This window comes from Pholcus phalangioides, unplaced genomic scaffold (assembly GCF_987345545.1).
Source record: "Pholcus phalangioides strain wild (caught in Gottingen) unplaced genomic scaffold, Ppha-v1.0 ptg000041l_1, whole genome shotgun sequence".
Taxonomy (NCBI): Eukaryota; Metazoa; Arthropoda; class Arachnida; order Araneae; family Pholcidae; genus Pholcus; species Pholcus phalangioides.
In genome coordinates this window covers 459,883-486,092 of record NW_028301627.1, presented here as the reverse complement: position 1 = coordinate 486,092, position 26,210 = coordinate 459,883, and the positions used below count along the sequence as shown (strand labels likewise).

Sequence of the window (26,210 nt, the reverse complement as noted above, 5' to 3'; positions counted from 1 at the left end):
CTTCTATGATCACGTGACTAAGGCTTTGGGTAAGAGCAAAAATGTCGACGTTGTTCACCTTGATTTCCAGAAGGCATTCGATCGGGTCCAACATGGCAAACTCTTGAAGCGTTTACACGAGATTGGAATTGGGGGCAACTTGCTGAATTGGATGGAATCGTGGTTAAGAGATAGGTCGCAACGAGTTATGGTGAACGGGGAATTCTCTGGTTGGACAGACGTCACAAGTGGAGTTCCTCAAGGAAGTGCCTTTGGCCCCCATACTTTTTTCACTTTTTATCGACAAACTCGATCAGGGTATCGATAGGATTACTAGCAAATTCGCAGATGATGTGAAGCTAATGGGGGTAATCGGGAATCAAAGCGATAGGGAGTTGCTCCAGACCAACTCAAACAGGATTGCAGCATGGGCAAATGAATGGGGCATGACGTTTAGCGTAGATAAGTGCATGGTCGCTCATTTTGGTTTGAACAACCCGCGGTTCTCTTACGAGTTGAATGGTGTCACTATCCCGGATTCAACTAGGGTCACCGATTTGGGAATTCTCATTGACGAGCGACTTAGGTTTTCTGAACATTGTTCAGCGGTTGTCAAAAAATCGAATAGAATGCTTGGTCTCATTTTCAAAAAGGTCTCTTCACGTTTTCCTAGTCATTCTTCCGATTTCTCGAGGCTTAGTTCGTCCGGGACTGGAGTATGCTGTAAGGTTTTGGAGACCATACCTACAGAGGGACATAGACTTGGTTGAAGGGGTGCAGAGAAGAGCTACGCGTGTCCTTATTGGCACACAGGGCTTGAGTTATGAAGAGAGACTTCATTTTTTGTATATGTTTACATTGGATGAACGCAGGTGTCGAGGAGATATGATCGAAGTGTTCAAAATTTTCAATGAGATGGATAGGATGGACCATGAACTTTCAGTACACCGCCAATCGACTGCTTTTACACGGGGATACCAGTATCGATTGGTGAGGGACAATGTAAGGTTATGGTGTCGCAGGGAATTTTTCTCTAATAGGGTTGTCAATAAATGGAATAGCTTACCCCCGGAGGTAGTAAATTGTAACACAATTGACACGTTTAAAAAGAAATACGATAAACATGTTGGGGTAAATCGAGAAGCTATCCATTCTTAGAATAAGACAACCATAAGTATTCTTTATGGGCATTGTATAATATTTCATCATGTATATTGTTTGTAATTGCATTTTTAATTGGGTTGCTGTATTTTTGAAATATATGACAACCATATTTTTAGGGGCATCTTTTTCTCAGCCACCTCGTTGGTCTGTTGTGGCGTTGTATTTGTATTTGTATCCGAAAATCTAGGCGATACTAGTGAGGAACAAGGTGAACGGGCTTTCACCAGCGCATAAAAACAATGGAGGGTGTCCGATATTAGGTCAGATGGGATACTCATATGATGGCAGATTAGTGTTGGAATCTGCAAAGAGACTGTTCACTCTTAGCTTCTTTTCAGAATTTTTTTCAGAGTGGAAAAGAATGACTTTTCCTGTCGTTTTTAATCTGATTCTTTTCGTTTCTGATTTTTAATTAAGCTATTGTAGATTTACAAGAGTGTTGCTGCGTTTTTTTCAATAAATTGAAATGTTGAAAACTAATTAAACAATTTTTTCTTCAATTTAACGCCTAATCGTAATTAATGTGTTAACGTGAATAACGCTATTTTCATATCTCACAAACAAGAGCTAATGGGCGAAAAATAATGTCGTATTCGTTTTCAGCACATGAAATACACATAAAGTCAGTTTAAAAAAAACCCGGCAAACCCCAAAAAACCAGTGTTGCGCAGTGTAATCGATCTCCAATGGAGCTTTTCACAGAGGAAGCGAGATATAATCACTGTTCCCGAGGATTATTTTCCGTATAAGCCCCCGAATCTCCCTTAATGGTTACTTATCGCCCGTCTCAATAAACCACAGCGAGGATTTAGGTCCCTTTTGTAATTGGCAGGGCAACAGATGGCGCTCGATTACGCTCTTTAATTCCGTTTGGCACAATAATCACCAACTCGGCCAAATCGATTTGACAACGGCTCTGTCTGAAGACATTCCACACTCTTCACATTTGCTCTTCTCTTTTTCAACTCACTGCAATAAGAATGGGATGCCCTAAAACGCAAACTTCAAAGCATAACTCCGATTACATAGACATGGCCTTCATAAAAAAGAAGCCTAGTTCATGTTTGTTTTTTTTTCCTTTCTTCTGGTCCAGCAGCTGTTGGCAACGCCATTACTGTAGAAGTAGTCGAAATGTGAATCATCAGCAGAAAAAAAAAAAAACAAGACAGGCCCTCTTCTTTTTACCGAGGAAGGCGATCACGTGTTATCTGGAGGGTGAGGCCTGAGGCCTACATACATACATACACACGCGAACATGCGTAGGCGAAAACACTCATCGCGCGTGAGAGAGAGAACGGGCCTCAACTTCGCTGAAATCGGCAAAAAAAGAAACGAAGTCTTCCAACCCATAGGGACGGCCTTGATCGCGATTTATTAACTTTCCGCCCGACGTCATCGGGTAGTTTCCCACGAGAAACGAATCATGTTTGTGAGTAGTGGGGTTACCAGACGTCCACATTCGGTACGTTCAGTACTTAGGGGCCGTACAAGCATTACGTAAGCAAATTTTTTGCCATTTTTGCCCCCCCCCCGCGTCAGCAAAACGCTGACCACCCCCCCCCCCCCCGTGTCAGCAAAATTTCGTCATCAGCTCTGCCCCTCTGAATCCTAACTTATATTTTCATAAAGGGTGGTTGATGATGTAAGCATTATCCAAACGCCCCTCCCCCCCCCCCTTGTCTTCAAAAGTCAGCAAATCGGAACCCCCCCCCCCCCATCGATGATGACGTAATACTTGAACGGCCCTTTATCCGTGTTTGTGTCTGTACCAGGGGCGTACGCAAAAATCGATCTTTGGAAGGGGCATAAATTTTTTTTCTCCCCCGTGTCATTTTGAGTTATCACCGTTCAGAAACCATTTAAATGAACACACACACAGAATTTGTTTAATATAACGTATAAAGGGTATTTCGCGTTTCAATTTTTTCCTCCAAAAAATATTAGTCCCCCCCCCCCTAAATTTGGTGGCTTGGGGCTGTCCCCCACTTCCTAACGCATATTGGAGGGATCATAGACGTACACGGGGAGGGGGCGCTCCCCGGACGATCAAAAAATTATTTTTTAAATGCAAATTACAATTTCGGAAGAAAATTCCTTTATATATCATTATAATCAATTTCTGTCAATTTCAATGCTATTTGAAGGCTAGGAACTCAAAATTTCTCTTTAAGCAATTCATTTCGACCCACCCTCTAAAACATAAATGCTAAATCTGTGGCCCCTCCTCCTCATACCTAATTTTCTAAAAATGAACCAAGCGGCACATTTACAGATTGCTTAAGTGACCCGTGGCGCAAGTCCAGAGCATTTAAGCGGCCCGTGGCACATTTTTAGACAATTCACAGATCAATTAAGTGACCCAGGATACAGTTCCAGAACATTGGTGCGATCCGTGGCACATTTAGAAATCCCTTGAGTGACATGCGGCACAGTTTTAGAGCACTAATGTGCCCCCCATTGCGGTTCTAAATCACTCAAGTTTCCCGCGGCTCATTCCCAGATTAGTTAAGTGATCCGCGGCATAGTTGATGGCACAGTTCCAGAGCATTTAAGCGGCCCTTGGCACATTTTTAGACAATGGCACATTCACAGATCACTTAAGTGACCCAGGATACAGTTCCAGAACATTGGTGCGATCCGTGGCACATTTAGAAATCCCTTGAGTGACATGCGGCACAGTTTTAGAGCACTAATGTGCCCCCCATTGCGGTTCTAAATCACTCAAGTTTCCCGCGGCACATTCCCAGATTAGTTAAGTGATCCGCGGCATAGTTGATGGCACAGTTCCAGAGCATTTAAGCGGCCCTTGGCACATTTTTAGACAATGGCACATTCACAGATCACTTAAGTGACCCAGGATACAGTTCCAGAACATTGGTGCGATCCGTGGCACATTTAGAAATCCCTTGAGTGACATGCGGCACAGTTTTAGAGCACTAACGTGCCCCCCCCCATTGCGGTTCTAAATCACTCAAGTTTCCCGCGGCACATTCCCAGATTAGTTAAGTGATCCGCGGCATAGTTGATGGCACAGTTCCAGAGCATTTAAGTGGCCCTTGGCACATTTTTAGGCAATGGCACAGTTCCAGAGCATTTAAGCGACCCTTGGCACATTTTTAGACAATGGCACATTCACTGATCACTTAAGTGACCCAGGATACAGTTCCAGAACATTGGTGCGATCCGTGGCACATTTAGAAATCCCTTGAGTGACATGCGGCACAGTTTTAGAGCACTAACGTGCCCCCCCCATTGCGGTTCTAAATCACTCAAGTTTCCCGCGGCACATTCCCAGATTAGTTAAGTGATCCGCGGCATAGTTGATGGCACAGTTCCAGAGCATTTAAGCGGCCCTTGGCACATTTTTAGACAATGGCATATTCACAGATCACTTAAGTGACCCAGGATACAGTTCCAGAACATTGGTGCGATCCGTGGCACATTTAGAAATCCCTTGAGTGACATGCGGCACAGTTTTAGAGCACTAATGTGCCCCCCATTGCGGTTCTAAATCACTCAAGTTTCCCGCGGCACATTCCCAGATTAGTTAAGTGATCCGCGGCGTAATTGATGGCACAGTTCCAGAGCACTTAAGCGTCCCCGACAAATTCCCAGACCACTCGGACCCGCGAAATATTTAGAGATCACTAAAGTGTCTCTGTAGGTAATTTATCATTAGGGAGAATGTTAGTTCAGGTGCCCGCAAACTAGGGAAATTTTTTTCTCGTTTTTGACACACCCAGTGAAGATGCCATTCTAAGAATATTTCGTATTTTTATAAAGGGTGGATGACGTAAGCATCATTCAAACCCCTTGCCCCCTTGTCAAAAGTCAGCCAACCCGAAACCCCCACCCCTTATTGATGCTGACGTAATACTTGAATGACCCCTTTACAAAAAATGTTCGGGTGGCCAAAATTACAGGAAACTACTGCAATACAGTACGTATGGTCATCCCAGGTATTATTACCAGCTTCCGTTTCAGAAAAGAGACAGGAGGGAAAACCCACGGTGTCTGGAATGAGCAAAGAAGAGTTCTATCTCCATCCGGACGGCCTGGATCGAGATTTATTAACCTTCCGCCCACCGTCATCTTGTAATTCCCACGAGATACTGATTCTGTCCGTAAATAGGGTCTGCTTCGCTGCGGATTTCCATTTTCATTTGAGAGCCCAAACCATGCTGAGAGGATTGGGCAGGAGGGATAAGTACTGTGCGCCCACAGAATGGTCCGGAAATTTTTACGCGTTTTCCCCAGAAAATGAGAATTCCTAGAAAACGAGCGCCGAATCGAAATGAGAATTCCAAGAAAACACTGCCTTTATCTTCTGGGTGTCCTTTTCCCCTGGCAAATACAGTACTATATCACACACACACACGCTCTGTCTTCGAATATTCTGTCTGTGATACTTTACTCGGGGTTCGTTACTGGAATGGTGTCCACAGCTGACCGTTCCTAGACACTGGATGGAGTAGGAAAAAAAAAAGGAAGTGAAGTAGATAAAACTATCTACGGACTCCCAGACGGAAAAAGAACGAATGAGAATGTATTCTGTTGCGGTGGTAAATGCATTCGCGGGAGCGCCATTTTGATGGGCGAAAACCTTCCCCCAAGGTTGTAAAAATCCCCCGACGACGCCTCGAGAAAACGACTTTTTCCCTTATTTATTTACTTATTTTTGGCGGCGACGACTTCGACTTCCGAACACTGTCGAGAAAGTGTCGTTAAAATGTCGCCGAGAGTCACTTTTATACGTGGGAAGAAAAGGTGTGTAAAAAAAGGAACAGGAATCCATTTTGTTAGATGCAATATCCATTCTGTGGGAAAAAAGGAACGGCAATGCAACCGGCAAAAGTCATGTTCATTTTCCCACGAAACTCTGCCATAAAAGTCCCGGAAAAAAAGGGACTATTTTCAGCATTTTTTTGAAAGGAAAGTGTCTGGAAATATTCGCGAGTGTGTGTATGTGTGTGGTCTTCCTCTAGGATCTGCGTCGTGTCCCGTTTTTAACGTTTTTTTGCAATTTAATTAACCCTTTGACGGTCTAAAAGTGAAAGAGCTGAATCGTTTTTGGCTTGTTGCCAGGATCGTTCCGGAAGCACCTTCGGCTATTTTGTGTACTTTTGGATGAGATGTGAAAAAATTTCGAAACTTTGTCACTGAAGCATAGGCGGAGATACGGGGGAGGGCAATGCCCCAATGTTTAAGTTAAAGATGACTGATCTAACGTATTTTCATATATATTAATTGGCATCATCATCATGCCCCCCCCCCAGACTTTCAGGTCTATCTCCGCCTATGTACTCAAGATGGGTTTTGTGTGTGTCCCGGGCGTTGACGTTGAAGTATTTGATTAATATCTTGCAAGGACCGTTTATGTGCCCGGTACGTTGCATTAATCACACGGAGGTTGATTCCGGGTACACAGGGACTATTACTATTTTTTTCCTTTCAAACCGAGCACAACTTCGGTCTACCGCCATGGGCAGTTTACTACCGAATCAGCTGTAACGAAAAAGTGCATCTGTACCTAACAGTCTGACCTATTCCATTCGTAGCTGAAGATGCCTGCATCCATTCCGCTGTCGTAGCTCGAGATGCCCGCCTTCGTTCTACTCGTAGCTGGAGATGCCTGCCTCCGTTCCACTCGCAGCTGGAGATGCCTGTCTTCGTTCTATTTGAAGCTGATGATGTCTACTTCGTCTTCATTTGCAACTGAAGATACCTGCCTCCACTCCATTCGTACCTGAAGATACCTGCCTCCGCTCCCTTCGCAACTGAAGATACCTGCCTCCACTCCATTCGCAACTGAAGATACCTGCCTCCGCTTCATTTGTACCTGAAGATACCTGCCTCCGCTCCATTCGCAACTGAAGATACCTGCCTCCGCTCCATTCGCAACTGAAGATACCTGCCTCCACTCCATTCGCAACTGAAGATACCTGCCTCCGCTCCATTCGTACCTGAAGATACCTGCCTCCGCTCCATTCGCAACTGAAGATACCTGTCTCCGCTCCATTCGCAACTGAAGATACCTGCCTCCGCTTCATTCGTACCTGAAGATACCTGCCTCCGCTCCATTCGCAACTGAAGATACCTGCCTCCGCTCCATTCGCAACTGAAGATACCTGTCTCCGCTCCATTCGTACCTGAAGATACCCGACACAATTCGCCTCTCCCATCACATTGTCCTGGATCCGCGCCTGCAGAAGGGGGAGGGGCGGTGTTGAAGTAGTTGAATAGTCTGCAAGAAACATAAAAACAAGAAAAAGATCGAATCAGCTGCCGCGCGAACGTTTGGCCATTCGTGGCCTAGCTCTCAATCATCCGACCGCTTTGCGAGCAGCGGCCTGAATCTGCGCGGTGTGTTTCACTTGCTGTTACGCGGCAATTGCCTTCGCGGCTCAGTGAGAGAGAGTTTGCCCTCTCATTACATAGGGCCCATTTCAGTGAAGTAAACATCACTGCAGTCAACCACCACTTCTTAGTAGAGGGGGGTCAACCCCCCCCCCCCCCCCGACGCCGCGAGTGCCCACTTGAGCATTCTCCTACGTCTTCATGCCGTGTCAAGCTTGCTAGCTGGTCCCGAGACCAATTAGTGGGACTTCAATTGGACTTTGGAGCGTACCTCATGAAGATTATGACCACAGAGCCAAGGGAGGCTAGAGTTTTCGTCTTCGGATGGAATTAAGAACTTTCGGAAGATTATAATATTTATTTTATATAGTAGTTAATTTTTTTTATAATTTTATTTTTATCGCATGTTATGATCCGTCCATTGGCGAGTTTTTTTTACGTGTGGGAATCGCGTTGGTTCAAAGGTCAAAGGCCCCCAGTGGTGCTCGGTTGCGCCATGTCTTGCGTCTTCAAGTCTTGCCGGCTGGACCCGAAGTCAACCAATGGGACTTTGGGAATCTCCGCGGCACTTAATCCGTTAGATTTTAAAAACATCACTCGACGAATACAATACTGCGAAGGGGAGTCCCAGCGACAGAGTAAATCCTTGGCGATGTGCATCCTGGGATACGTACAGTTATATTGGATGCCTTCGGTACCTTCCATCGAACATCATTATCCCGTGTCGTGAATCAAGAGACATTTCCTGTCCAAAGAGCTAATCACGACATTGAGGTAACAAAATGTCGCCAAATCGCCCCCTCGGATGATCTCGATTCCGGTCCAGGGGCTCATCTCGTGCGACCTTCGATAAGCCCTTCCATAGAAATCTTGCCCTCGTGTCCGGTCGTCTCCAGGAAATGATGCCGGTGGCCGTTTAATTTCCCGTTTCCGTGCCAATTCACCACAACACACAATTCAAACTATAATCCCGACTCCCTTAATAATAACCTTTCTCCGGGTAGTCGAGTTGCTGTCGAGGAGTCACGCGAGCTGCCCCGTCACCCCCTCCAACTCCATGTGAATCCTTCGAATCATCAACCTTGCAGTAGCTCTTCCAGTTCTGCTACTTGTTAGATGAACGCTACCTCCGGAAAGTTTTGTTGGAGCGCGAGTTAAGGCTGAAACACACTACGCTGACGTGACGTGTTACCACATGTTAATGCGTGTGATATAAAGTTCCCCCAATTAATATTCTGTAGGTACGTTCACACTGTGCTGACGTGACGTGGTAAAGTCAGTGATGATATAATCTGACGTAACACGCAGATTCCGCGTACACTACTCTGACGTGGTAAAGATTGTGATGATGTAATCTGACGTACCACGCAGAAATCCGCGCGCACTACTCTGACGTGACGTGGGACCAAGTAGAAATGCGTGCGATATAAAATTCTCCCTATGCGTTTTCTGTACGTTCACGCTGTGCTGACGTGACGTGGTAAAGTATGTGAGGTTGTAATCTGACGTAACACGCAGAAAGCCGCGCGCACTACTCTGACGTGACGTGGGACCACGTGGAAATGCGTGCGATATAAAATTCTCCCTATGCGTTTTCTGTACGTTCACGCTGTGCTGACGTGACGTGGTAAAGTATGTGAGGTTGTAATCTGACGTAACACGCAGAAATCCGCGCGCACTACTCTGACGTGACGTGGGACCACGTGGAAATGCGTGCGATATAAAATTCTACCTATGCGTCTCCTGTAGGTAATTTCACGCTGTGCTGACGTGACGTGGTAAAGTGTGTGATGATTTAATCTGACGTAACACGCAGAAATCCGCGCACACTACTCTGAAGTGACGTGGGACCACGTGCGATATAAAATTCTACCTATGCGTCTCCTGTAGGCACGTTCACGCTGTGCTGGCGTGACGTGGTCTGTGATGATGTAATCTGACGTAACACGCAGAAATCCGTGCTGCACACTACTCTGACGTGACGTGGAACCACGTAGAAATGGGCGATCTCAGTGACGTCAAAATCTTCGCGTGGAGGCTTTCTGCCATAGGCGTTGGCTCACTACAGCTGTCGTCGATCTGCATTTATGGTAAATCAGAGCCGCACTTTAGGGGTGTGGGACAGGTGCGGTCGCACTGGGCTCTGCGTTTTGGGGAGCGGGCGCATTTGCAGTAGCAATAAAATCCTTTCATAAATTCTGGAAATCTGCATTTCTAAATTTTCCATCAATTCTGGAATCGCAGTGGAAACTCGATATAACGATATTCTACGGACCTAGGAAAAATATCGCTATAGAGGGATTACCGTTATATCCAGATTTCAGCAGTGCAGTTTAACATTCGAGTACAGACATTTCTGAGCAAAACTTGAAAAAATATCGTTGTAGAGGGATTTATCGTTGTACCGAGTGACGTTATAGCGAGGTTTCACTATATTATTATTCTATATTTTCATCAATTCTGAAAAAAAAAATTTCTCCTTGCATTTATTTCGAATTTTCGTGATTTTCATTTTATGAATTTTCGATTCCTCTCTCTCTCTCACAGAAGAAAAAAATCGGGGCTAAGGGGCCCCAGCTATTATCTTCGCACTGGTCCCCATGTATGGTAAAGGCGACCCTATATAGGATGCATCCACATTCCTCTAGAACAATGCTTCTCAACTGGGGGCCATATGGCCCCCTAGTGGTACTGGGATACCTGAAGGGGGCCACGGAAGAAAATGGAAAAAAGGGGGCCATGACAGGTGGTTTGGAGGGCTTCAGAGAGCTGAGAAGAAAAATTAAGGTGTGAAGAAATAAAGCTTTTATATTAGTGACTATACACTTACAGAATCCAACAAAACCACCCATAAAACCAGGGCCGTCTTAGGGCATGGACCTACCCGGGCCTCACCACCTACATTTTGTAACAAGTTCCCTAGGATGAAATTTTTCGCAGGTCCCTGGCTAGATTTTTCACAGACTCCCTTCTCTATATTGAATTATAGTGTGAAAAACAAAAAATGATGAAAACCATATCAGGCCCCGGGCTGCAGCTCTGGTGGCTGTCCCACTCTCTTGAGGGGTCATGCCCGGGGCCCTCATGTCCATAAGTAAGGTGGGGACATTATGATATTTGTACAGCACAATAAATTTCGAAAATAAGTAAGAAATGTGTAGGCTGTTTATTTCCAGCAAAGTATGGGACTAACATAGCATCACTTTGCCTGGGGGCGGGGGGGGGCGTGATGTTGAGACGGTTCTGATAGAACTCGGACTAGTGGGCAGATCAATAAATTATAGGCCAGTGGTGTAGATGCCAATTTTCTTTGCAAAATTTTCGTTCAGTATAAATTCAATGAAAAAATTATTTCAATACGTATAAAGGATCTCGCTTCGAGATGAGAGTTGAAGACTCGGGGTAAGACGGGGGAACCACGAGAAAAAAAATGGTTCAAAGGGGGTCACGGGCAAAAAAAGGTTAAGAAACACAGCTCTAGAATACTTTACTGCAGCGGTTCTCAACCTCTTTTGACTCGCGGAGCCTTTTTCAGTGCATAATTTTTATGGCGGATCCCTGTAGGCCTCTCTTTTTCATTCATCTAGGGGTCATTCAAATATTACGTCAGCATCGAGGGGGGGGGTTCGGATTTGCTGACTTTTGATGACGGGGGGGGGGTTTGAATGTTGCTTACGTCATCAACCACCCCTTTCTGAAGATATGAAACATTCTAAGCTGCTGACGGGGGGGGGGGGTCAGTGTTTTGTTGACAAGGGGGGAGAGGGTCAAAAATGGCTGAAAATCTGCTCACGTAATACTTGAATGGCCCCCCTATCAAATTTACTACAATTTATTTTATTGTCACTGCGGAGCCGTTAGGAAGGGCGGAGTAACGGTTGAGAATCGCTACTTTACTGCAACAATTAATGCAACCATTTGTTCCTCGTCCTCGTCAAGATCATCCAAAACACGTCTCGCATCCATGGGTGTTTAAAAACCTTTTATGACTAGCGGAGAGTGACGCCATCCTCGGATAACTCGCCACCAGGTGGCATCGTCAGCAATTGTGAGCTTTTTGGACTGAATTGCGTTAGACCGTCCATGTATGGTCCCGTTCAGTGCACACTAGTTCCAAGAAAACATTGCGATATTCGTTGCTTCTGTAGTCTAGTGCAGCGTTTCTTAACCTTTTTTTTGCCCGTGTGGCCCCCTTTGAACCACAATTTTTTTTCTCGTGGCTCCCCTGTCTTAACCGCTAGAGTCTTCGACCCTCATCTAGAAGTAAGATCCTTTATACGTATTGGTTTTTTCAGTGAATACGTGGCTAGAATTTATTGAGCTCCCCGCTAGTCCGAGTTCTATTCAGGGCCGTCTCAACATCATGGGCCCCCTGGGTAAAGTGATGCTATGGTAGTCCCACACTTGGTTGGAAATAAACAGCCTACATATTCCCTACTTATTTTCAAAATTTATTGTGCTATACAAAATATCCTGAGGTGGGGTCACTTTTGGACCTGAGACCCCCGGGCATGACGCTCTCACAAGAGTGGGGGGACTGACAGAGCTGCAGCCCGGGGGACCTGGTATGGTTTTCATCATTTTTTTTTGTTTTTTCACACTATAAATTTAATCTAGAGGGGCCTTGCGAATAACCCCCCAGCCTAAGGAACCTGCTGCAGAATGTAGGCGGTGAGACCCGGGTGGGTCCATGCCCTAAAATGGCCCTGGTTTCATGGATAGTTTTGTTGGATTCTGTAAGTGTCCAGTCACAAATATAAAAGATTTATTTCTTCACACCTTAATTTTTCTTCTCAGCTCTCTGCAGCCCTCCAAACCACCTGTCATGGACCCTTTCTCAATTTTCTTCCGTGGCCCCCTTGAAGTATCCCAGTACCCTCCGGTTGAGAACCACTGGTTTAGTGCGTTCACCCGGAAAGTGAAAGGACCTGGGTTCGATTCCCCGCAGGGGCAGTTGAATTTTCTCTCTTTCCAAAAATATATCTTCGCATCAGCCAGCTGTTAAAAACCTTTTGTATAGTAGTAAATATCACGACCAACACATACAATGACTTCACTTTGACTGATGGCGCAGAGGCTGAAACACACTACACTGATGTGACGTGATTTCACGTCATGCCGTAGACGTGGTAAATTCTGATTCGTGGAAGTTCTGCGACGTAGGAATACCACGTCACAGAATTTCCACGAATAAGATTTCATAAATTCATCATCTCGGTGTGTTTCGGCCTTAATGCATCTCTTAAAACATCAGACCAGTGTACACACCGTATAATGTCTGATATGATCCCGCGCCTTCTGACGTGACGTAGTTACACGCCACGTCATAGTAGTGTGCTTCAGCCTCTACTCGCACGTCATTCAAGACTAGGCTTACCATATCTACTTAAATGAGAAACACGTGATTTTGGGATTCCCCACCCTAGTGTCCAGCCTCGCCCAACAGTCATTAGTAGGGCTCAGATGTTTACGTCCTAAAGATGAAACGTCGTTGCCGATAGGTTAAAAAACCTGAATTTACCGATCAGCAACGATCTTTAGAGGCATAAAAATCCGAGCCCTAGTCATTAGCAAACATTTGCTTCCAATGTCTGCCCCCCCCCCCTTCTCCACTGCAATAAAGCACCAGCGGTATAGGCTGGTTACACACTGCCCTAGCTTTGCCCAATCAATGTTCCTTGGCGAGTATCTGCTTCCGGAACACTCTCCATGTTGTGACTGTTCGCGTTCTTCGACCAATTTGTGGCCAGACGGACTACTATTAGTCTGTGGGGAGACTTTTTGAAATGGGGATCAGCTCGAATTCTCTCGCCAAGAAGTTGGCGAATGCCAGAAAACCAATTTCAGCCGACCACCACAATGTCATCATGCGAGTCTCCATAACCATGCCCGGGGTTACGCTCGGTTCAGAGCAAGACGACACAGTAAATGTGTGTCGGAATATATTGCAGTGACGACTTCGAGGCGCGAATGCGATCCGATCTCCCCGGTAAAAAGTCTCGCCGCAGAGAGCAACAGGCCTCTACAACAGTATAATTATTCATTCATTACACATCACTCACTATGAGTTGAGGAAAACTCATAGTTTGAAAAAATTGATTGCAGATGGCAGCACTACACATAACGAGCATTACACAGGAGAAAACTTCACGGACGGTTCACTATACGTACACACACATTCCGACATCTACCAATTCATTAGAAGTTCCGCAGAGGAATATGGACAAGGTGCATGTCTGGTTTAGTAGTAGTAGTAGTATCAACATGGTGCCTTGTAAACGCTAACCGATTGCCACATCAAATCCGTCTTTAAAGGTGGTAAAAATGTCGCCAAAGGAAGCCAAACAGTGTTATTTGGTGTGTGTTATCATCCGATATAGTTGCTCAAATTTTACTTTCTCTTTATTTTTCCAGGCACAAATGAAGATGAAAGTAGTTGCTTCAGACTTCTATCTTGATTCGCCAAAACAGTAAGTCTCACATTATACGTATATACAGGGTGCATAGCTCCCCTTCAAACCGTTGCTCCTAGAGGTATAGGTTCCAGTTAGAAAAGGCATCCAAATTACGTGTAGGTTAAAGGTTCGCCAGTAAATTGCCCCCATACGCCCTGTTACCTATGCACCCTGTACATATTTTCAAATTTTATGAAGAATTCAGGACCCATACAGATGTGTGGGCCTGGATTTCAACTTGTGAAATGTGACGTGGTGTGATATTGATGAAAAGCAGTTCGATTCAATAGAGATCCTCCTTACCGTGGCCGAGTAATTGCCACATGTACTCATTGATTGATGAGTCGCCGTTCTCAAAAAGAATGTACCGGAATTTCACGCAACTACGGTCCAAAATAACACCATTTTCTAGATTAAATCGTCATAAGGGGCCGTTCAAGTATTACGTAAGCAAACTTTTAGCCATTTTTGACCCCCCCCCCGTCAGCAAAATTTTGCCATCACTGCCCCCTATCTCCTAACGCATAATGGTGGGATCAGAAACGGGAGGGGGGAAGGCGTAGAGGGCTCATGCGCCCCCCCCAGACGGAAAGAAATGTTTTTTTTTTTAAATTAAAATTTTAAAAGAAAATATCTTTATATTTGTGATTATAATCGATTTCTGTTAATTTCAATGCTATTTAGAGGGTAAGAACTAAAAATTTCTCTTTGCGACCCACACTTTTAGCCATATATAGTAAACCCTTGACCCGCGGACCAAATGTAGCCCTGAAGGTTATCTGATGTGGCTGCCCCCTGAAACCTAATTTTGTAAAAGTGAACTAAGCGGCACATTTTCAAATCGCTTAAATGACCCGTGGCACAACTCCAGAGCATTTAAGTAGCCCGTGGCACATTTTCAGATCACTGAAGTAGGCCTCAGAGATCACTTTCATATTCAAGGATCACTAAAGTAACCCGCGACACAGTTACCGAACACTTAAACGATCCGTGGCACATTTACAGATCCCTTGAGTGAAATGTGACACAGTTTTAAAGCACTTAAACGGCTCCCAGTGCAGTTCTACATCACTCAAGTTACCCGCGGAGCATTCCCAGATTACTTAAGTGATCCGTGGCATAATTACGAGATACATTAATCACTTGAGTGATGCGTGGCACAGTTCCAGAGCGCTTGAAGGATCCCTGAAACATTTAGAGATCATTGAAGTGGCTCTGTAAGTGATTTTTCATTAGGGAGAATGTTATTTCAGTTTCCCAATAACTATCGAAAGGTTTTTCCCGTTTTTGGCCCACTGAGTAAGATGCCATTAAGAATATTTCATATCTTCATAAAGGGTAGTAACACCACGTGTGTAGACTAAAGAAGCCTGAAGCTTGAAGCCAGATCACTAAAGTAGTCTGAAAGATCACTCTCATATTCAAAGTTCACCTAAGTAACCCGCGACACAGTAACACTTAAACCAGTGATTCCCAACGGGGGCGATGAAAAGTTCGTGGGGGGGGGGGTGGAAGAAGTTCCGGATGTAACAGGATCCTATGGGCTAGATTGCGTTGGGGGGGGGGCGATGGGGGAGAAAATTTCTGAAGAAGGGGGCAATGGGACAAAAGGTTGGGAAACTATGACTTAAGCGATCCGTGGCATATTTAGAGATCCCTTGAGTGACATGTGGCACAGTTTTACAGCACTTAAGCGGTCCCCAGTGCGGTTCTGCATCACTCAAGTTACCCGCGGGACATTCCCAGATTACTTAAGTGATCCCCGGCATAATTACGGATCACTTGAGTGATGCGTGGCACAGTCCCAGAGCACTTAAGCAGCCCGGAAACATTTCCAGAGCACTTGAAGGATCCGTGAAACGTTATTTGGCAAATAACCAGTCTTTCGATCAATCTTGTATTGACAAGTGGAGAGGTTTTTGACAAGTGGTTTCCATATGCATATGGCCACCTGGTTGGCCTTTGTCATTCACGAGCTGTTATTTGATTGTTGACGCCGTCCATGTACGGTGACTTTCAACATATATATACTCTCCAAGGTTGAAATATTCTATCTGTTTCCATAGCTTAGATGGTAGAGCACTCGTCCGGGGTTCGAGTCCCCGTGGGGGCAGCGATGAATTTTCTTCCTTGTAATGTTCATCACCAGAAATAACCAGTCTTTCGATGAATCTTGTATTGACAAATGGAGAGGACGTTTCTATAGGTGGAATGTTAGTTCAGGTGCCGTGTAATTATCGAAAGGGTTTTTCCGTTTCTGGAGCACCGAATAAAATGCCGTTAAGCATATTTCATGTCTTCGTAAAGGGTGGTGGTTGACGTAAGCATCATCCAAACCCCCCCCCCTCCCCCCTTGTCAGCAAAAGTCACCAAATCGGAAACTCTCTTCGATGCTGACGTAATACTTGAATGGCCCCTAACTTCTGTATTCAAGCCATTCAAAAAAAATTTTTTTTTTTTGCTGATATTGCCTGTGTAAAAAGATCAAGCATTAATATTAAACACTTTTTTCATTCCTTATGTAGCTCAAATATGGATTTGTTAAAAATTAAATTTTGTACCATAGAGTTGCGTTATGAAGTCTCAACTATATTCCATCGTATATTTCGTGTTATGAATCGCTTACAAACCATAGTTGGGAGAAGGAACTACAATTATATAATATATCCATCTTTATCCTCTTTGCTAGAAGAAGATGAAGAAAGGGTTTTTCCTCTCTAAATATTCGACCAATAAGGGAGTCACAAGGTAGGGGGTTCATAGAGAAATCACGCCGAGCCAAAACCACTATTGAAACCATGAAATTTGGTCAGAAGTTTCATTTCATGACTGAGTATGAAGGTTTTTTTCGAAATTCGACCACCAGAGAGTCATGGGAGTCCAATAAAGGGTCGTATGGAGAAATCACGCCAAGCCGAAACCACTGAAGCTATAAATATGAAATTTAGTCAGTATTTTTGTATTGTAATATAGAGATTCACTGAGAAGGGATTTTCAAAAATTCAACCCCGTGGGGGGGGGGGGTAGTTCAAAGGTTATATGGAGCAATCATCACTGGACCGAAATAGCTGATGCCATACATACGAAATTTAGTCAATATTGTATTTTATAATGTAAATACCTACACACTAAGACGGGATTTCTGAAAATTCATCCCCCCAAGGAGATCATGAGGGGGTTCAGATGTTGCGTGGGGGGGAATCATCGACGAGTAATTTTCAGGTTACGAAACCCACGCGAGCGAAGCTGCGGGTAACAGCTTGTGGTCCATAAAAATGGTTGGGCCATTGTTGAGAGCAAAGTACAATTTTCTATTATTTTTCCTATAATTATTTTTATACGCACGCAACAATAAACATGTTTATTAAACATATGTAAATACCAAGTTACCTGTAATACGGAACATCAACAGCGCAGAACAGCTTGTTGTAGTAACTTGTAACCGAGAAAGTTTGCACTGACAAGATAACCCCAACTAACAGCTGATTTGCGGGAAAGTATCGGAGGGAGGACGTCCTAACCACATCACACTATCTATGCTCTTTGCTTTAGTAATTAAATAGTCCATTAGATGTTGTTAGCATTTCGATTATCGACGACGCTTTAGTGAGCACGGGCGTTTGGACCATAGTTGTGTGAAATTACGGTAATTTAATTAACAATTCAAAATGAAAATGGTGACGAGTGTTGCGCGAGCAACTACATGCATACTGTGAAAATAACTGACTATGTGATATAACGGGAGCAAATCCCCTTTCCGAAGATGATGTCACGCTCCGCTATTACTACGAAAGTTCCGACATCTGGCTGATGCGAATCCAGGAAAGAAAATTCAAGAATTCATCAAATTCAGATATTTTGTGGGCTTTGGCCTGAGTTAGGTCTGGCTGTTCACGTACGGCACCGCTCAGCACACACGAGCTCTAAGTGAAGAGGATCCGTTGGCTTTTTAGTCTACTGCGCGCATCCAGCACCATAGGGGTCATTCAAGTATTACGTGAGCATCAAGGGGGGAGGGGGTTTCGGATTTGCTGCTGACTTTTGATGACAAGGGGGGGGAGGGTGGTTTGAAGGTTGCTTACGTCATCAACCACCCCTTTTTGAAGATATGAAATATTCTAAGGGCCCTTTCACACGGAGCGGATGCGGATGCGGACGCGGATGCGGATGCGGGTCCGGAAGAAGTTTTAACAATTGGGATATACTGCGCCTTTCAGACGAGCCGAAAAATCTCCGCACCTAGGAAATGTTCATGCGGGTCCGGACGTCGTCCGCATGTGTCAAAACCTAAGTGCGGGCTCCGCATCCGCACATAGAAGTTTTGACAATAGGTTTATTCGGGGCTATTCAGACGATGCGGATGCGGAGCGAATTCGTCCGCATCTTTGGGTACTTTTTGAAGGTGATTTTTCACGGATTTTTAATTATTTGCCATAATGATAAAATGACCATCATAAAACACCATATGATGGTCCCTGCTCATTAATATAATGTACCTACATACGTCTATCCCTTTGTTTCGTTCTGAGATTGAGATATAGCAACTTTAACTGCCTTTTGTCCATATTTCACAATTTTATACAATAAAACCTGCCAACAACGGCCACTGACGGAACAAAAATGATAAGCCGTTCTGTGCATTACGAATATTTAACTGACTACATACTTTAATAACTTTTAAATTTAATTTAAAAATTTTAATTTTTTTCTTTTTAAATTTTTTAAATTATTTAAAAATATAAATATCTGAAATATTATTTTAAATATTTGTTATTTTTTTAAATTTTTAATCTGTTAATTTTTTTAAACTTTAAAAAAAATACTTTTATAAACAACGTTATCCCCGTACGACGTTCACTCAGGGCCGGATTAAGTCGTTTGAAGACCCTAGCACTTGAATATTTTTGGTGGTTCCCCCGATACCTACAAGTTTATTTTACACGATATTCAGTCTATAAACTTGAAAAAATGAAATTTTATATTTCAGAAATGACTAATCTAAGGATGGGATTTCACTATAAAAGGTTTATGAAAGTTATTTTATAAAACTTGAAAAAATCAACTAATAAATTTATCGGTTGCATTAGAGCAAATGCAACCGATAAATTTATTAGTTGCTTTTTTTTAAATAATTGTTATAAAATTTTTATAGTGTAATCCGGCCGGGATTATACTATAAAGTTTTATAAAAGAACTTTTATGAAAGTTGAAAAATTCAACCAATAGGCGCATCGGTTGCATTCCAGAAAATGCAACCGGTGCACACACACAAACACGCACACACATTTTGCATTCAAAAAATTCAACCAATAAGATAATATTGGTTGAATTTTTCACGTTTTATCAAAGAGCTTTTACAAAACTTTTATAGTGTAATCCCGGCCTAAGGCTGGTATTACACTATAAAACATGAAAAATGTAATCAATAAACACATCTGTTACATTCAAGCGAACTTAACTGATCGGCCTATCGGTTGCATTTTTCAAGTTTTATAAACTAACTTTTATAAAACTTTTATACTGTAATCCCGGCCTAAGACAGAATTGTGATGTGAATATTTCTAAGCACAGACATTTTGAACGTCCCCACCCCTCCCCTTTTTTTCTACTTGCAAATTCTTTGATATCTCCCGAATTTTTTTTTTAGGAACATATTAGTTTCGGATGTTTTTGGATTGGATTTTTCGAACATTGGATGTTTTTGGAATTTTTCTTTCATATTTTTCCGGAAAGACAGATTTGTTTTCAAAATCTTTTGAAAATATTTTAAGACATTTTCTCCCATCGACTACTTGTGAGGATCGGAATGAAGATATCTTTATTCCCATATTCTATGTGGCTCTAGACTAAACCACCAAAGAATACCTCTAGGCTGCATATGGGCACTGAATCAGGGGTGAAGGAGAAAAACAGTTATAAAAATTGCGAAAAAATAGTTTTTATGCACGAATTTCAACCTAAAGATGCGGGCGAAACACCCGCATCTTCAGTGCTCGTGTGAAAGGGTATGCGGACCCGCTTCCGCATCCGCGTCCGCATCCGCATCCGCTCCGTGTGAAAGGGGCCTAAGTTGCTGACGAAATTTTGTTGACAAGGGGGAGGGGTCAAAAATGGCTGAAAATCTGCTTACGTAATACTTGAATGGCCCCATATATAACAGAAGGCCTCCGCGCGAAACTCGTGACGTCACTGAAGGTCATCTCACCTGTAACCAATGGATGTTGCAGGCCGACCGCATGCATCATCTTTACCCTTTTTTGTAATATATCCAATAGCTGACCTTCCATAAGAGGACCTTCTTCAGTGACGTCACGAGCTTCGCGAGGAGACCTTCTGCTATAGGTTGTACTTTCTTACTTTCTTTCTTTCAAACCGAGCACAACTCAGGTCTATCACCATCTCTATTACCTAGTGAGCTGTGCCGGAAGTGTAACTGTGCGTGTACCTAACAGTCTAAGTGCGTATGTAGTGTTGTGTTTGATTTTTCAGTGCCGCCAGCTATATTTCACAAGGGAAGTGAATCATGAGTTATGATTGAATTACATTTGTACTCTTTGTAGGTGTGTTGCTCTCTGTGGCGAGAACGGCTCGCATTCGTGCTTCGAACAGGCCCGTCATTTAGGGGGACAGTGCCCCCCCCCCTGGCTTTGAAAATACACTAAAAATGGTATATACATATATATATACATACATTGAGTACATGTGCTTTGCCCCCCCCCCCCGGAAAAAGTTTAAATGACGGCCCTGGCTTTGAAGTTGGGAACCACAGAAAACCAACTTCAGCCGACCACCACTGTGGGGTTCGAACCCGGGACCTCGTGACGCGAGTCCGTCACTATGGCCACTCGACCACCACAGCGGTACTAGGTGGTACAATAGGCTCCTCTAACACACTGCATGTCCCTCATGACGATGACAATGACGAATTGAATTCGGCATCCCAGTCATCTACCATCTAGGTTCTACAGTAACTCCTCGAGGTCAACTATGGAGTCAAGTCATCATATGAAGAAATCCGAGAAGAGGGACTGTTTCTTCGTTCCTGAACCCTGATCTACTTTCTTTAGCCCGGACCAAGACTTGCAAGAAGATTAATCTGCATATATTTTATATTTGTAATTTAATATTGGTACTATAGGCGCCATTATGTTTTTTTGTTCATGGGTCTAGTTTACCACTGAGTGTTCTATTAACTGGGCGCCAATATGGATCATGCGACTTTATCCGAGATTATGTTAAATAAATGCAGACGGTGCTGGGGATGGACCAGACCGGATTCAGTGGTCTAGTGGCGGTTTGCGCGGCCATGTGGGGGTGAGGTTGCTCTCCGGCATACGACCCTTTACGCCTGAAGTTCCGACTGGAATGTAGGCGTGGGTGCATGTTCTGGTTTTCCTGCTAAATATGGTATTGGCTAACCCGGCAAGCGAGAGGATGTGGGTTTGATTCCTCGGAAGGCCAATTGAGTTTTCTTTTCTGAATTTATCTTCGCCACAGCCAGCTGTCGAAACCGTCGAAGTTCCGTTTCTCCTCTTTCTCTTCTTTCGCTCTCATTTCCCTGCGGTGTTTTTCTTCAGGATAGTTTTTCCCTTTGCTTACTTCTTTTTCGTGCATCGTCCTGACAATTTTTTTAGGAACCTTATTGATGCTTTGCTCAGTGTCGCATTTTTGGCATCTCGTCCATTTTGTGTACAGCCTATTTGTCCGCAACACCTAGCAAATTTTTTATAATGTATGATGGGCCAATGATCAAAATTGAATTTTTTCTGCCAGTACATTTTTATTGTGCGATATTTCATGCAGCCCATCACTATGTGAGTTCTAAACCTTTTTTTTTTTTTGCCGTTGCGTGGCTTGACACAAAATGTCGTGGCATGTGGTTCCTTACACAAAATAAAGTGTTCCGGACTCTGCCACGAAGAGATCTCGGGAACGGGGTAAGTCCAGTGGCAAAGTTCTGGCTTTCATTGATTTATTGCCGTTGTAGAGGTCGAGTGGTTACAGTGACGGAAGCGGTTCAACCCGCACCCCAACAATCGGGGTTGGCTGAAGTTGCTTTTTTATGGTTCCCAACTTCGACGAGCGAACGCGAGCCGATTTCCCCGTTGAAAAGTCTCGTCACAGAAAGCAACCGGTCTACAATATGGTACAAATATTCAATCACCACACTTCGGAAATATAGATGGAAGCAGTGAAAAATCAACCACAACATTATAAACGCACTCAGACTGTTAAGTGCGCACATTTACACTTCTGGCACAATTCACTCGGTAGTAAATTGCCCATGGAGACAGACCGGACTTGTACAGCTCGGTTTGAAAAAAAAAAGAAAGGTTTTTTTTTTGAATTCGCATGCGTTGCATCAAATTTTTGAATTCACATGCGTTGCATCAAATTTTTGAATTCACATGCGTTGCATCAAATTTTTGAATTCGCATGCGTTGCATCAAATTTTTGAATTCACATGCGTTGCATCAAATTTTTGAATTCACATGCGTTGCATCAAATTTTTGAATTCACATGCGTTGCATCAAATTTTTGAATTCACATGCGTTGCATCAAATTTTTGAATTCACATGCGTTGCATCAAATTTTTGAATTCACATGCGTTGCATCAAATTTTTGTTGTTGAATCACACGTTTTTCGAATCAAATGCTACTACCCATCTGTAAACTACAAGGAATGATCTCTATTTTCAATCTTAGAATGCAAAAATTGCTCATTGATTATAAAGCAAAATTATCATTTAGCATCAAAAACCGCTTCAAAATGATTAGAGATTTGAAAAATAGTTCAAATATGGTTATCATAAGGAAAGAAAAAAGAATGACATGTCTGAGAACTACACGTTGTATTTGGATACTTTTTTTTGTAATTGAAAGTATCAACGGTTCACCAGTAAAATGCTACGTTTCCTGATGCGGATATAAATCCAGAAAAGGAAATTCAAATGCCTCTGCGGGGAATCAAACCCACGTCCTTTCACTTTCCGGGTGAACGCACTAGACTACAGAGGCACCGAATCTCTCAATCTTTCCTTGGAGCTCGTGTACACTGAAAGGGGCCGTACATGGACGGCCGGACCAGACTCAGGCCAAGCTCACAACTGCTGACGCTGCCACCAGATGGCGACTTATGCAAGGATGACGTCACTCTCCGCTGCTATACGAAGGTTATTAACACAACTGGCTGTTGCGAAGATATATTTTGGAAAGAGAATCCTCTTTAAATGCATAAAAATTCTGTCCCAAATAGTAATAAGCAATTTCTACACAATTTCAAAAAAAAAAAAACTTACGAAATTTTAAATTCGTGCGAAATTAATTTGTTATTTTGAATTGTGATTATTAATCAGAAATTGAACGTGAAATAAAAACTACACATGCGCCTAATTTTACAATCATAATATAAAAATCAATGCACTTTTTAATTTAAAACCACGTGCACTTAACCTATGAAAAACCGAAGTTTATTTCTATTTAGGGGTCATTCAAGTATTACGTCAGCATCGAGGGAGGGGTTTCGGATTTGCTGACTTTTCATGACGAGGGGGTTTGAAGGTTGCTTACGTCATCAGCCACTCCTTTTTGAAGATATGAAATATTCTACGTTGCTGGCGAAATTTTGCTGACAAGGGGGGGGGGGGCAAAATGGCTGAAAAATCTGCTTACGTAATACTTGAATGGCCCCTTACATTAAATTTTTCCCATTGGTTGGTGCAATTATAGGCAGAACACGATATCACCACTTGCGTATGTGCGGATGGACAGCTATACTAATGAAATAATATGAAAACAACTGAAAAAAATACTCAAGATGGAAGTTTTTCCAATAGTTTAGATGCTGACATCTTGAAGATTCTTGCCCGGTGAGCGCACTAGACTATACAGGGTGTTCGGTTAATGGACCGACAAACTTGAAAGGTTGTTGGTAGACATCAAGAGGAACAAAAATTGCAATGGAACATGGTGTCGCAAACCACGTTGAGAGGGTGAAAATCGCGAAAAACGCATTCAGGCTCTGAGTTCCAGAGGAGACGAAAGGTGGATGTCAATTGATCGCTGAATGCGTTCGTGGGTTCGCTCACTATATCTGACGTACGCAGCGTCGCGAAATGCATGCGCTGGGGTAGGATCACGCGCTGCGGACGACGTAAATTAGCGCTATGGCGGTAATTTGCGTAATCACCTCGATGTTACATACCCAAGGAGGTGGAGTTGGACGCGCGGGACCCGTTGCTTGACATCCACGTTCGCCGGATCTCAATCCGTGCGACTTTTTCCTATAGGGTCACCTTAAATCACTCGTTTATGCGACGCCTGTATACACACCGGAGGATCTCATAGCGCGGATTGTCGTCGCTGCGGCAGACATCAAAAGCATACCTGGTATCTTCGAGCGCGTCCGGGAATTGTTTTTACGTCGTTGTAGACTGTGCGATGACACGTCAACGGCCGCCACTTCCAACAACTCTTGTAATAATTAATCAGATAAATCTTTTTGTAGTTATTATTGTACTTTTTGTCGTTCCAGCGTGACGTCGAAACCTGCATGCGTTTTTTTTCCGCGATATTCACCCTCTCAACGTAGTTTGCAACACCATGTTCCAATGCAATTTTTCTTCCTCTTGATGTCTACTAGCAACCCTGAGTTTGTCTGTCCATTAACAGAACACCCTATATGCAAAGGCAACGAATCCTCTCTCTCTCCTTAGAGCTCGTGTGCGCTGAGTACACGTCGGAGTCGTATGGGAGGGGAGGAAGGGTCTTACATGGTCAGCCAGATCTATATGTAGCCTTATACAGTCGCCTTAGCCAGATCTAACTTGGGCTAAAGCTCGCAATACTGACGTCGCTACGAGATGGCGACTTATCCGAAGATGTTGTCACTCAACGCTATTATTAATATTCTAATTTCTAATAGCGAAGAGTCACATCATCTCCGGATATGAGGATGTCCCGTAATATACAGGTCGCGCCCCACATTTCTGGCCTGCGAGAGTCAGAATTACCGCATATCTAGCCCGCGGACTGAAAAGATTATGTACCCCTGGGTAAAAGTAACTATATATACCAATCAACATAATTTTCCTGTATTAATTAACCTCTGATACCCATTCACTCGTGGAAAAAGGAATTGTAATTCAAAATTTCTTTATAAAAGATATCGGGTGTCTCCCTCTCCCCTGCAAAAAGAAAGATCCTATTCTCTCCCCCCCCCCTTTCGACCGCAGGGTGCGCGGACGAACTGAAACATAAATGATAATTCAAATCATAACTTTGACAAGACGCCAAACAAGTAATTAATTATCTCCAAAAAAATCTCAATCCTAAATTAATTAGATACGCCAATCAACGATAATCTAAGAAAAACAACAAATGAAAGTATTCCAGAACATTCCACACGTGAAATAACAAAAAAAGGGACGCACCTCAAAAAAGAGGAAGCCAATCTTTTTGAAGAAGGCACTTGTCGTGTCCCTTATATCCCGTTTTTTTTTCCCTCGTTCAGAATTCAGGAAAAAAAGGAAGAAAAGGAATTACGAACGAGGAAAATTGGAATTTTTCAACTCTTCACGAATACGATTTGTATTCAATTGCATTTTTTAGTTGTTGTATTTGAAGTGCAAAAAAAAAAAACAACGAAAAACGCACCGCGCGATTCCAATTTACCTCCCCTCGAATTGTGTTCGAGCCATTCCATTAACGCCCGTAAATACCCATCTAGAGTGGTTTTAGGTGGTTTTCCAATTGAGGGAAAAAGAATTTTTACATTGTTGTTTTTTTTTAAAAAGAAAGTACGTACTCGTGAGTGGAAAGACACGGGAAACGCTCCTGTTCCTCTTGTGAAAATGATTTTTCTACCTCGGTTTGAAGAGGTTTCGGAACGGAAACCACTTCGGATAGGTGATAAGACCGACCCCCCCCCCCCATTTTTTTTTCTCTTAAAGTGGTTAAAAGAGAATTCATCTCGTTCCCTTGTCCAATTTTCTCATTCTCGGAACTCCTGGAGGAAAAAAAGGAGTCCCTCCTCCCCTCCTGACAATTATTTTGGGAGTTGGTGAGTGAGTACTTGAGAGACAACCATGTTGCCAACAACTGCAACTATTTAATTTTTTTTGTTGTTGAATAAATTCATTGAAATTACGTGACTGATTGCGTTTTGGTCGGCGAAACTAATGTAACTGAGATCGCTGCGGGGCAATGACACTGAAGGAAGGGGGTGAGTTGCGTCGGAATGTCCGATCGAGTGTA

General features: G+C 43.3%; 1 protein-coding gene across 2 annotated transcripts in view; it reads left to right on the top strand.

Annotated features, from left to right (window-relative positions):
• LOC149065016 (uncharacterized) overlaps positions 1 to 26,210 on the top strand; it is a 194,484-nt gene that overhangs the window by 124,115 nt on the left and 44,159 nt on the right. For both annotated transcript variants that reach the window (XM_089254373.1, XM_089254374.1), the window contains exon 2: positions 13,915 to 13,970. In XM_089254373.1, coding sequence (XP_089110499.1) covers positions 13,921 to 13,970 — 50 coding nt within the window. In that variant the 5' untranslated portion in view covers positions 13,915 to 13,920. The remainder of the gene's footprint in view (positions 1 to 13,914; positions 13,971 to 26,210) is intronic.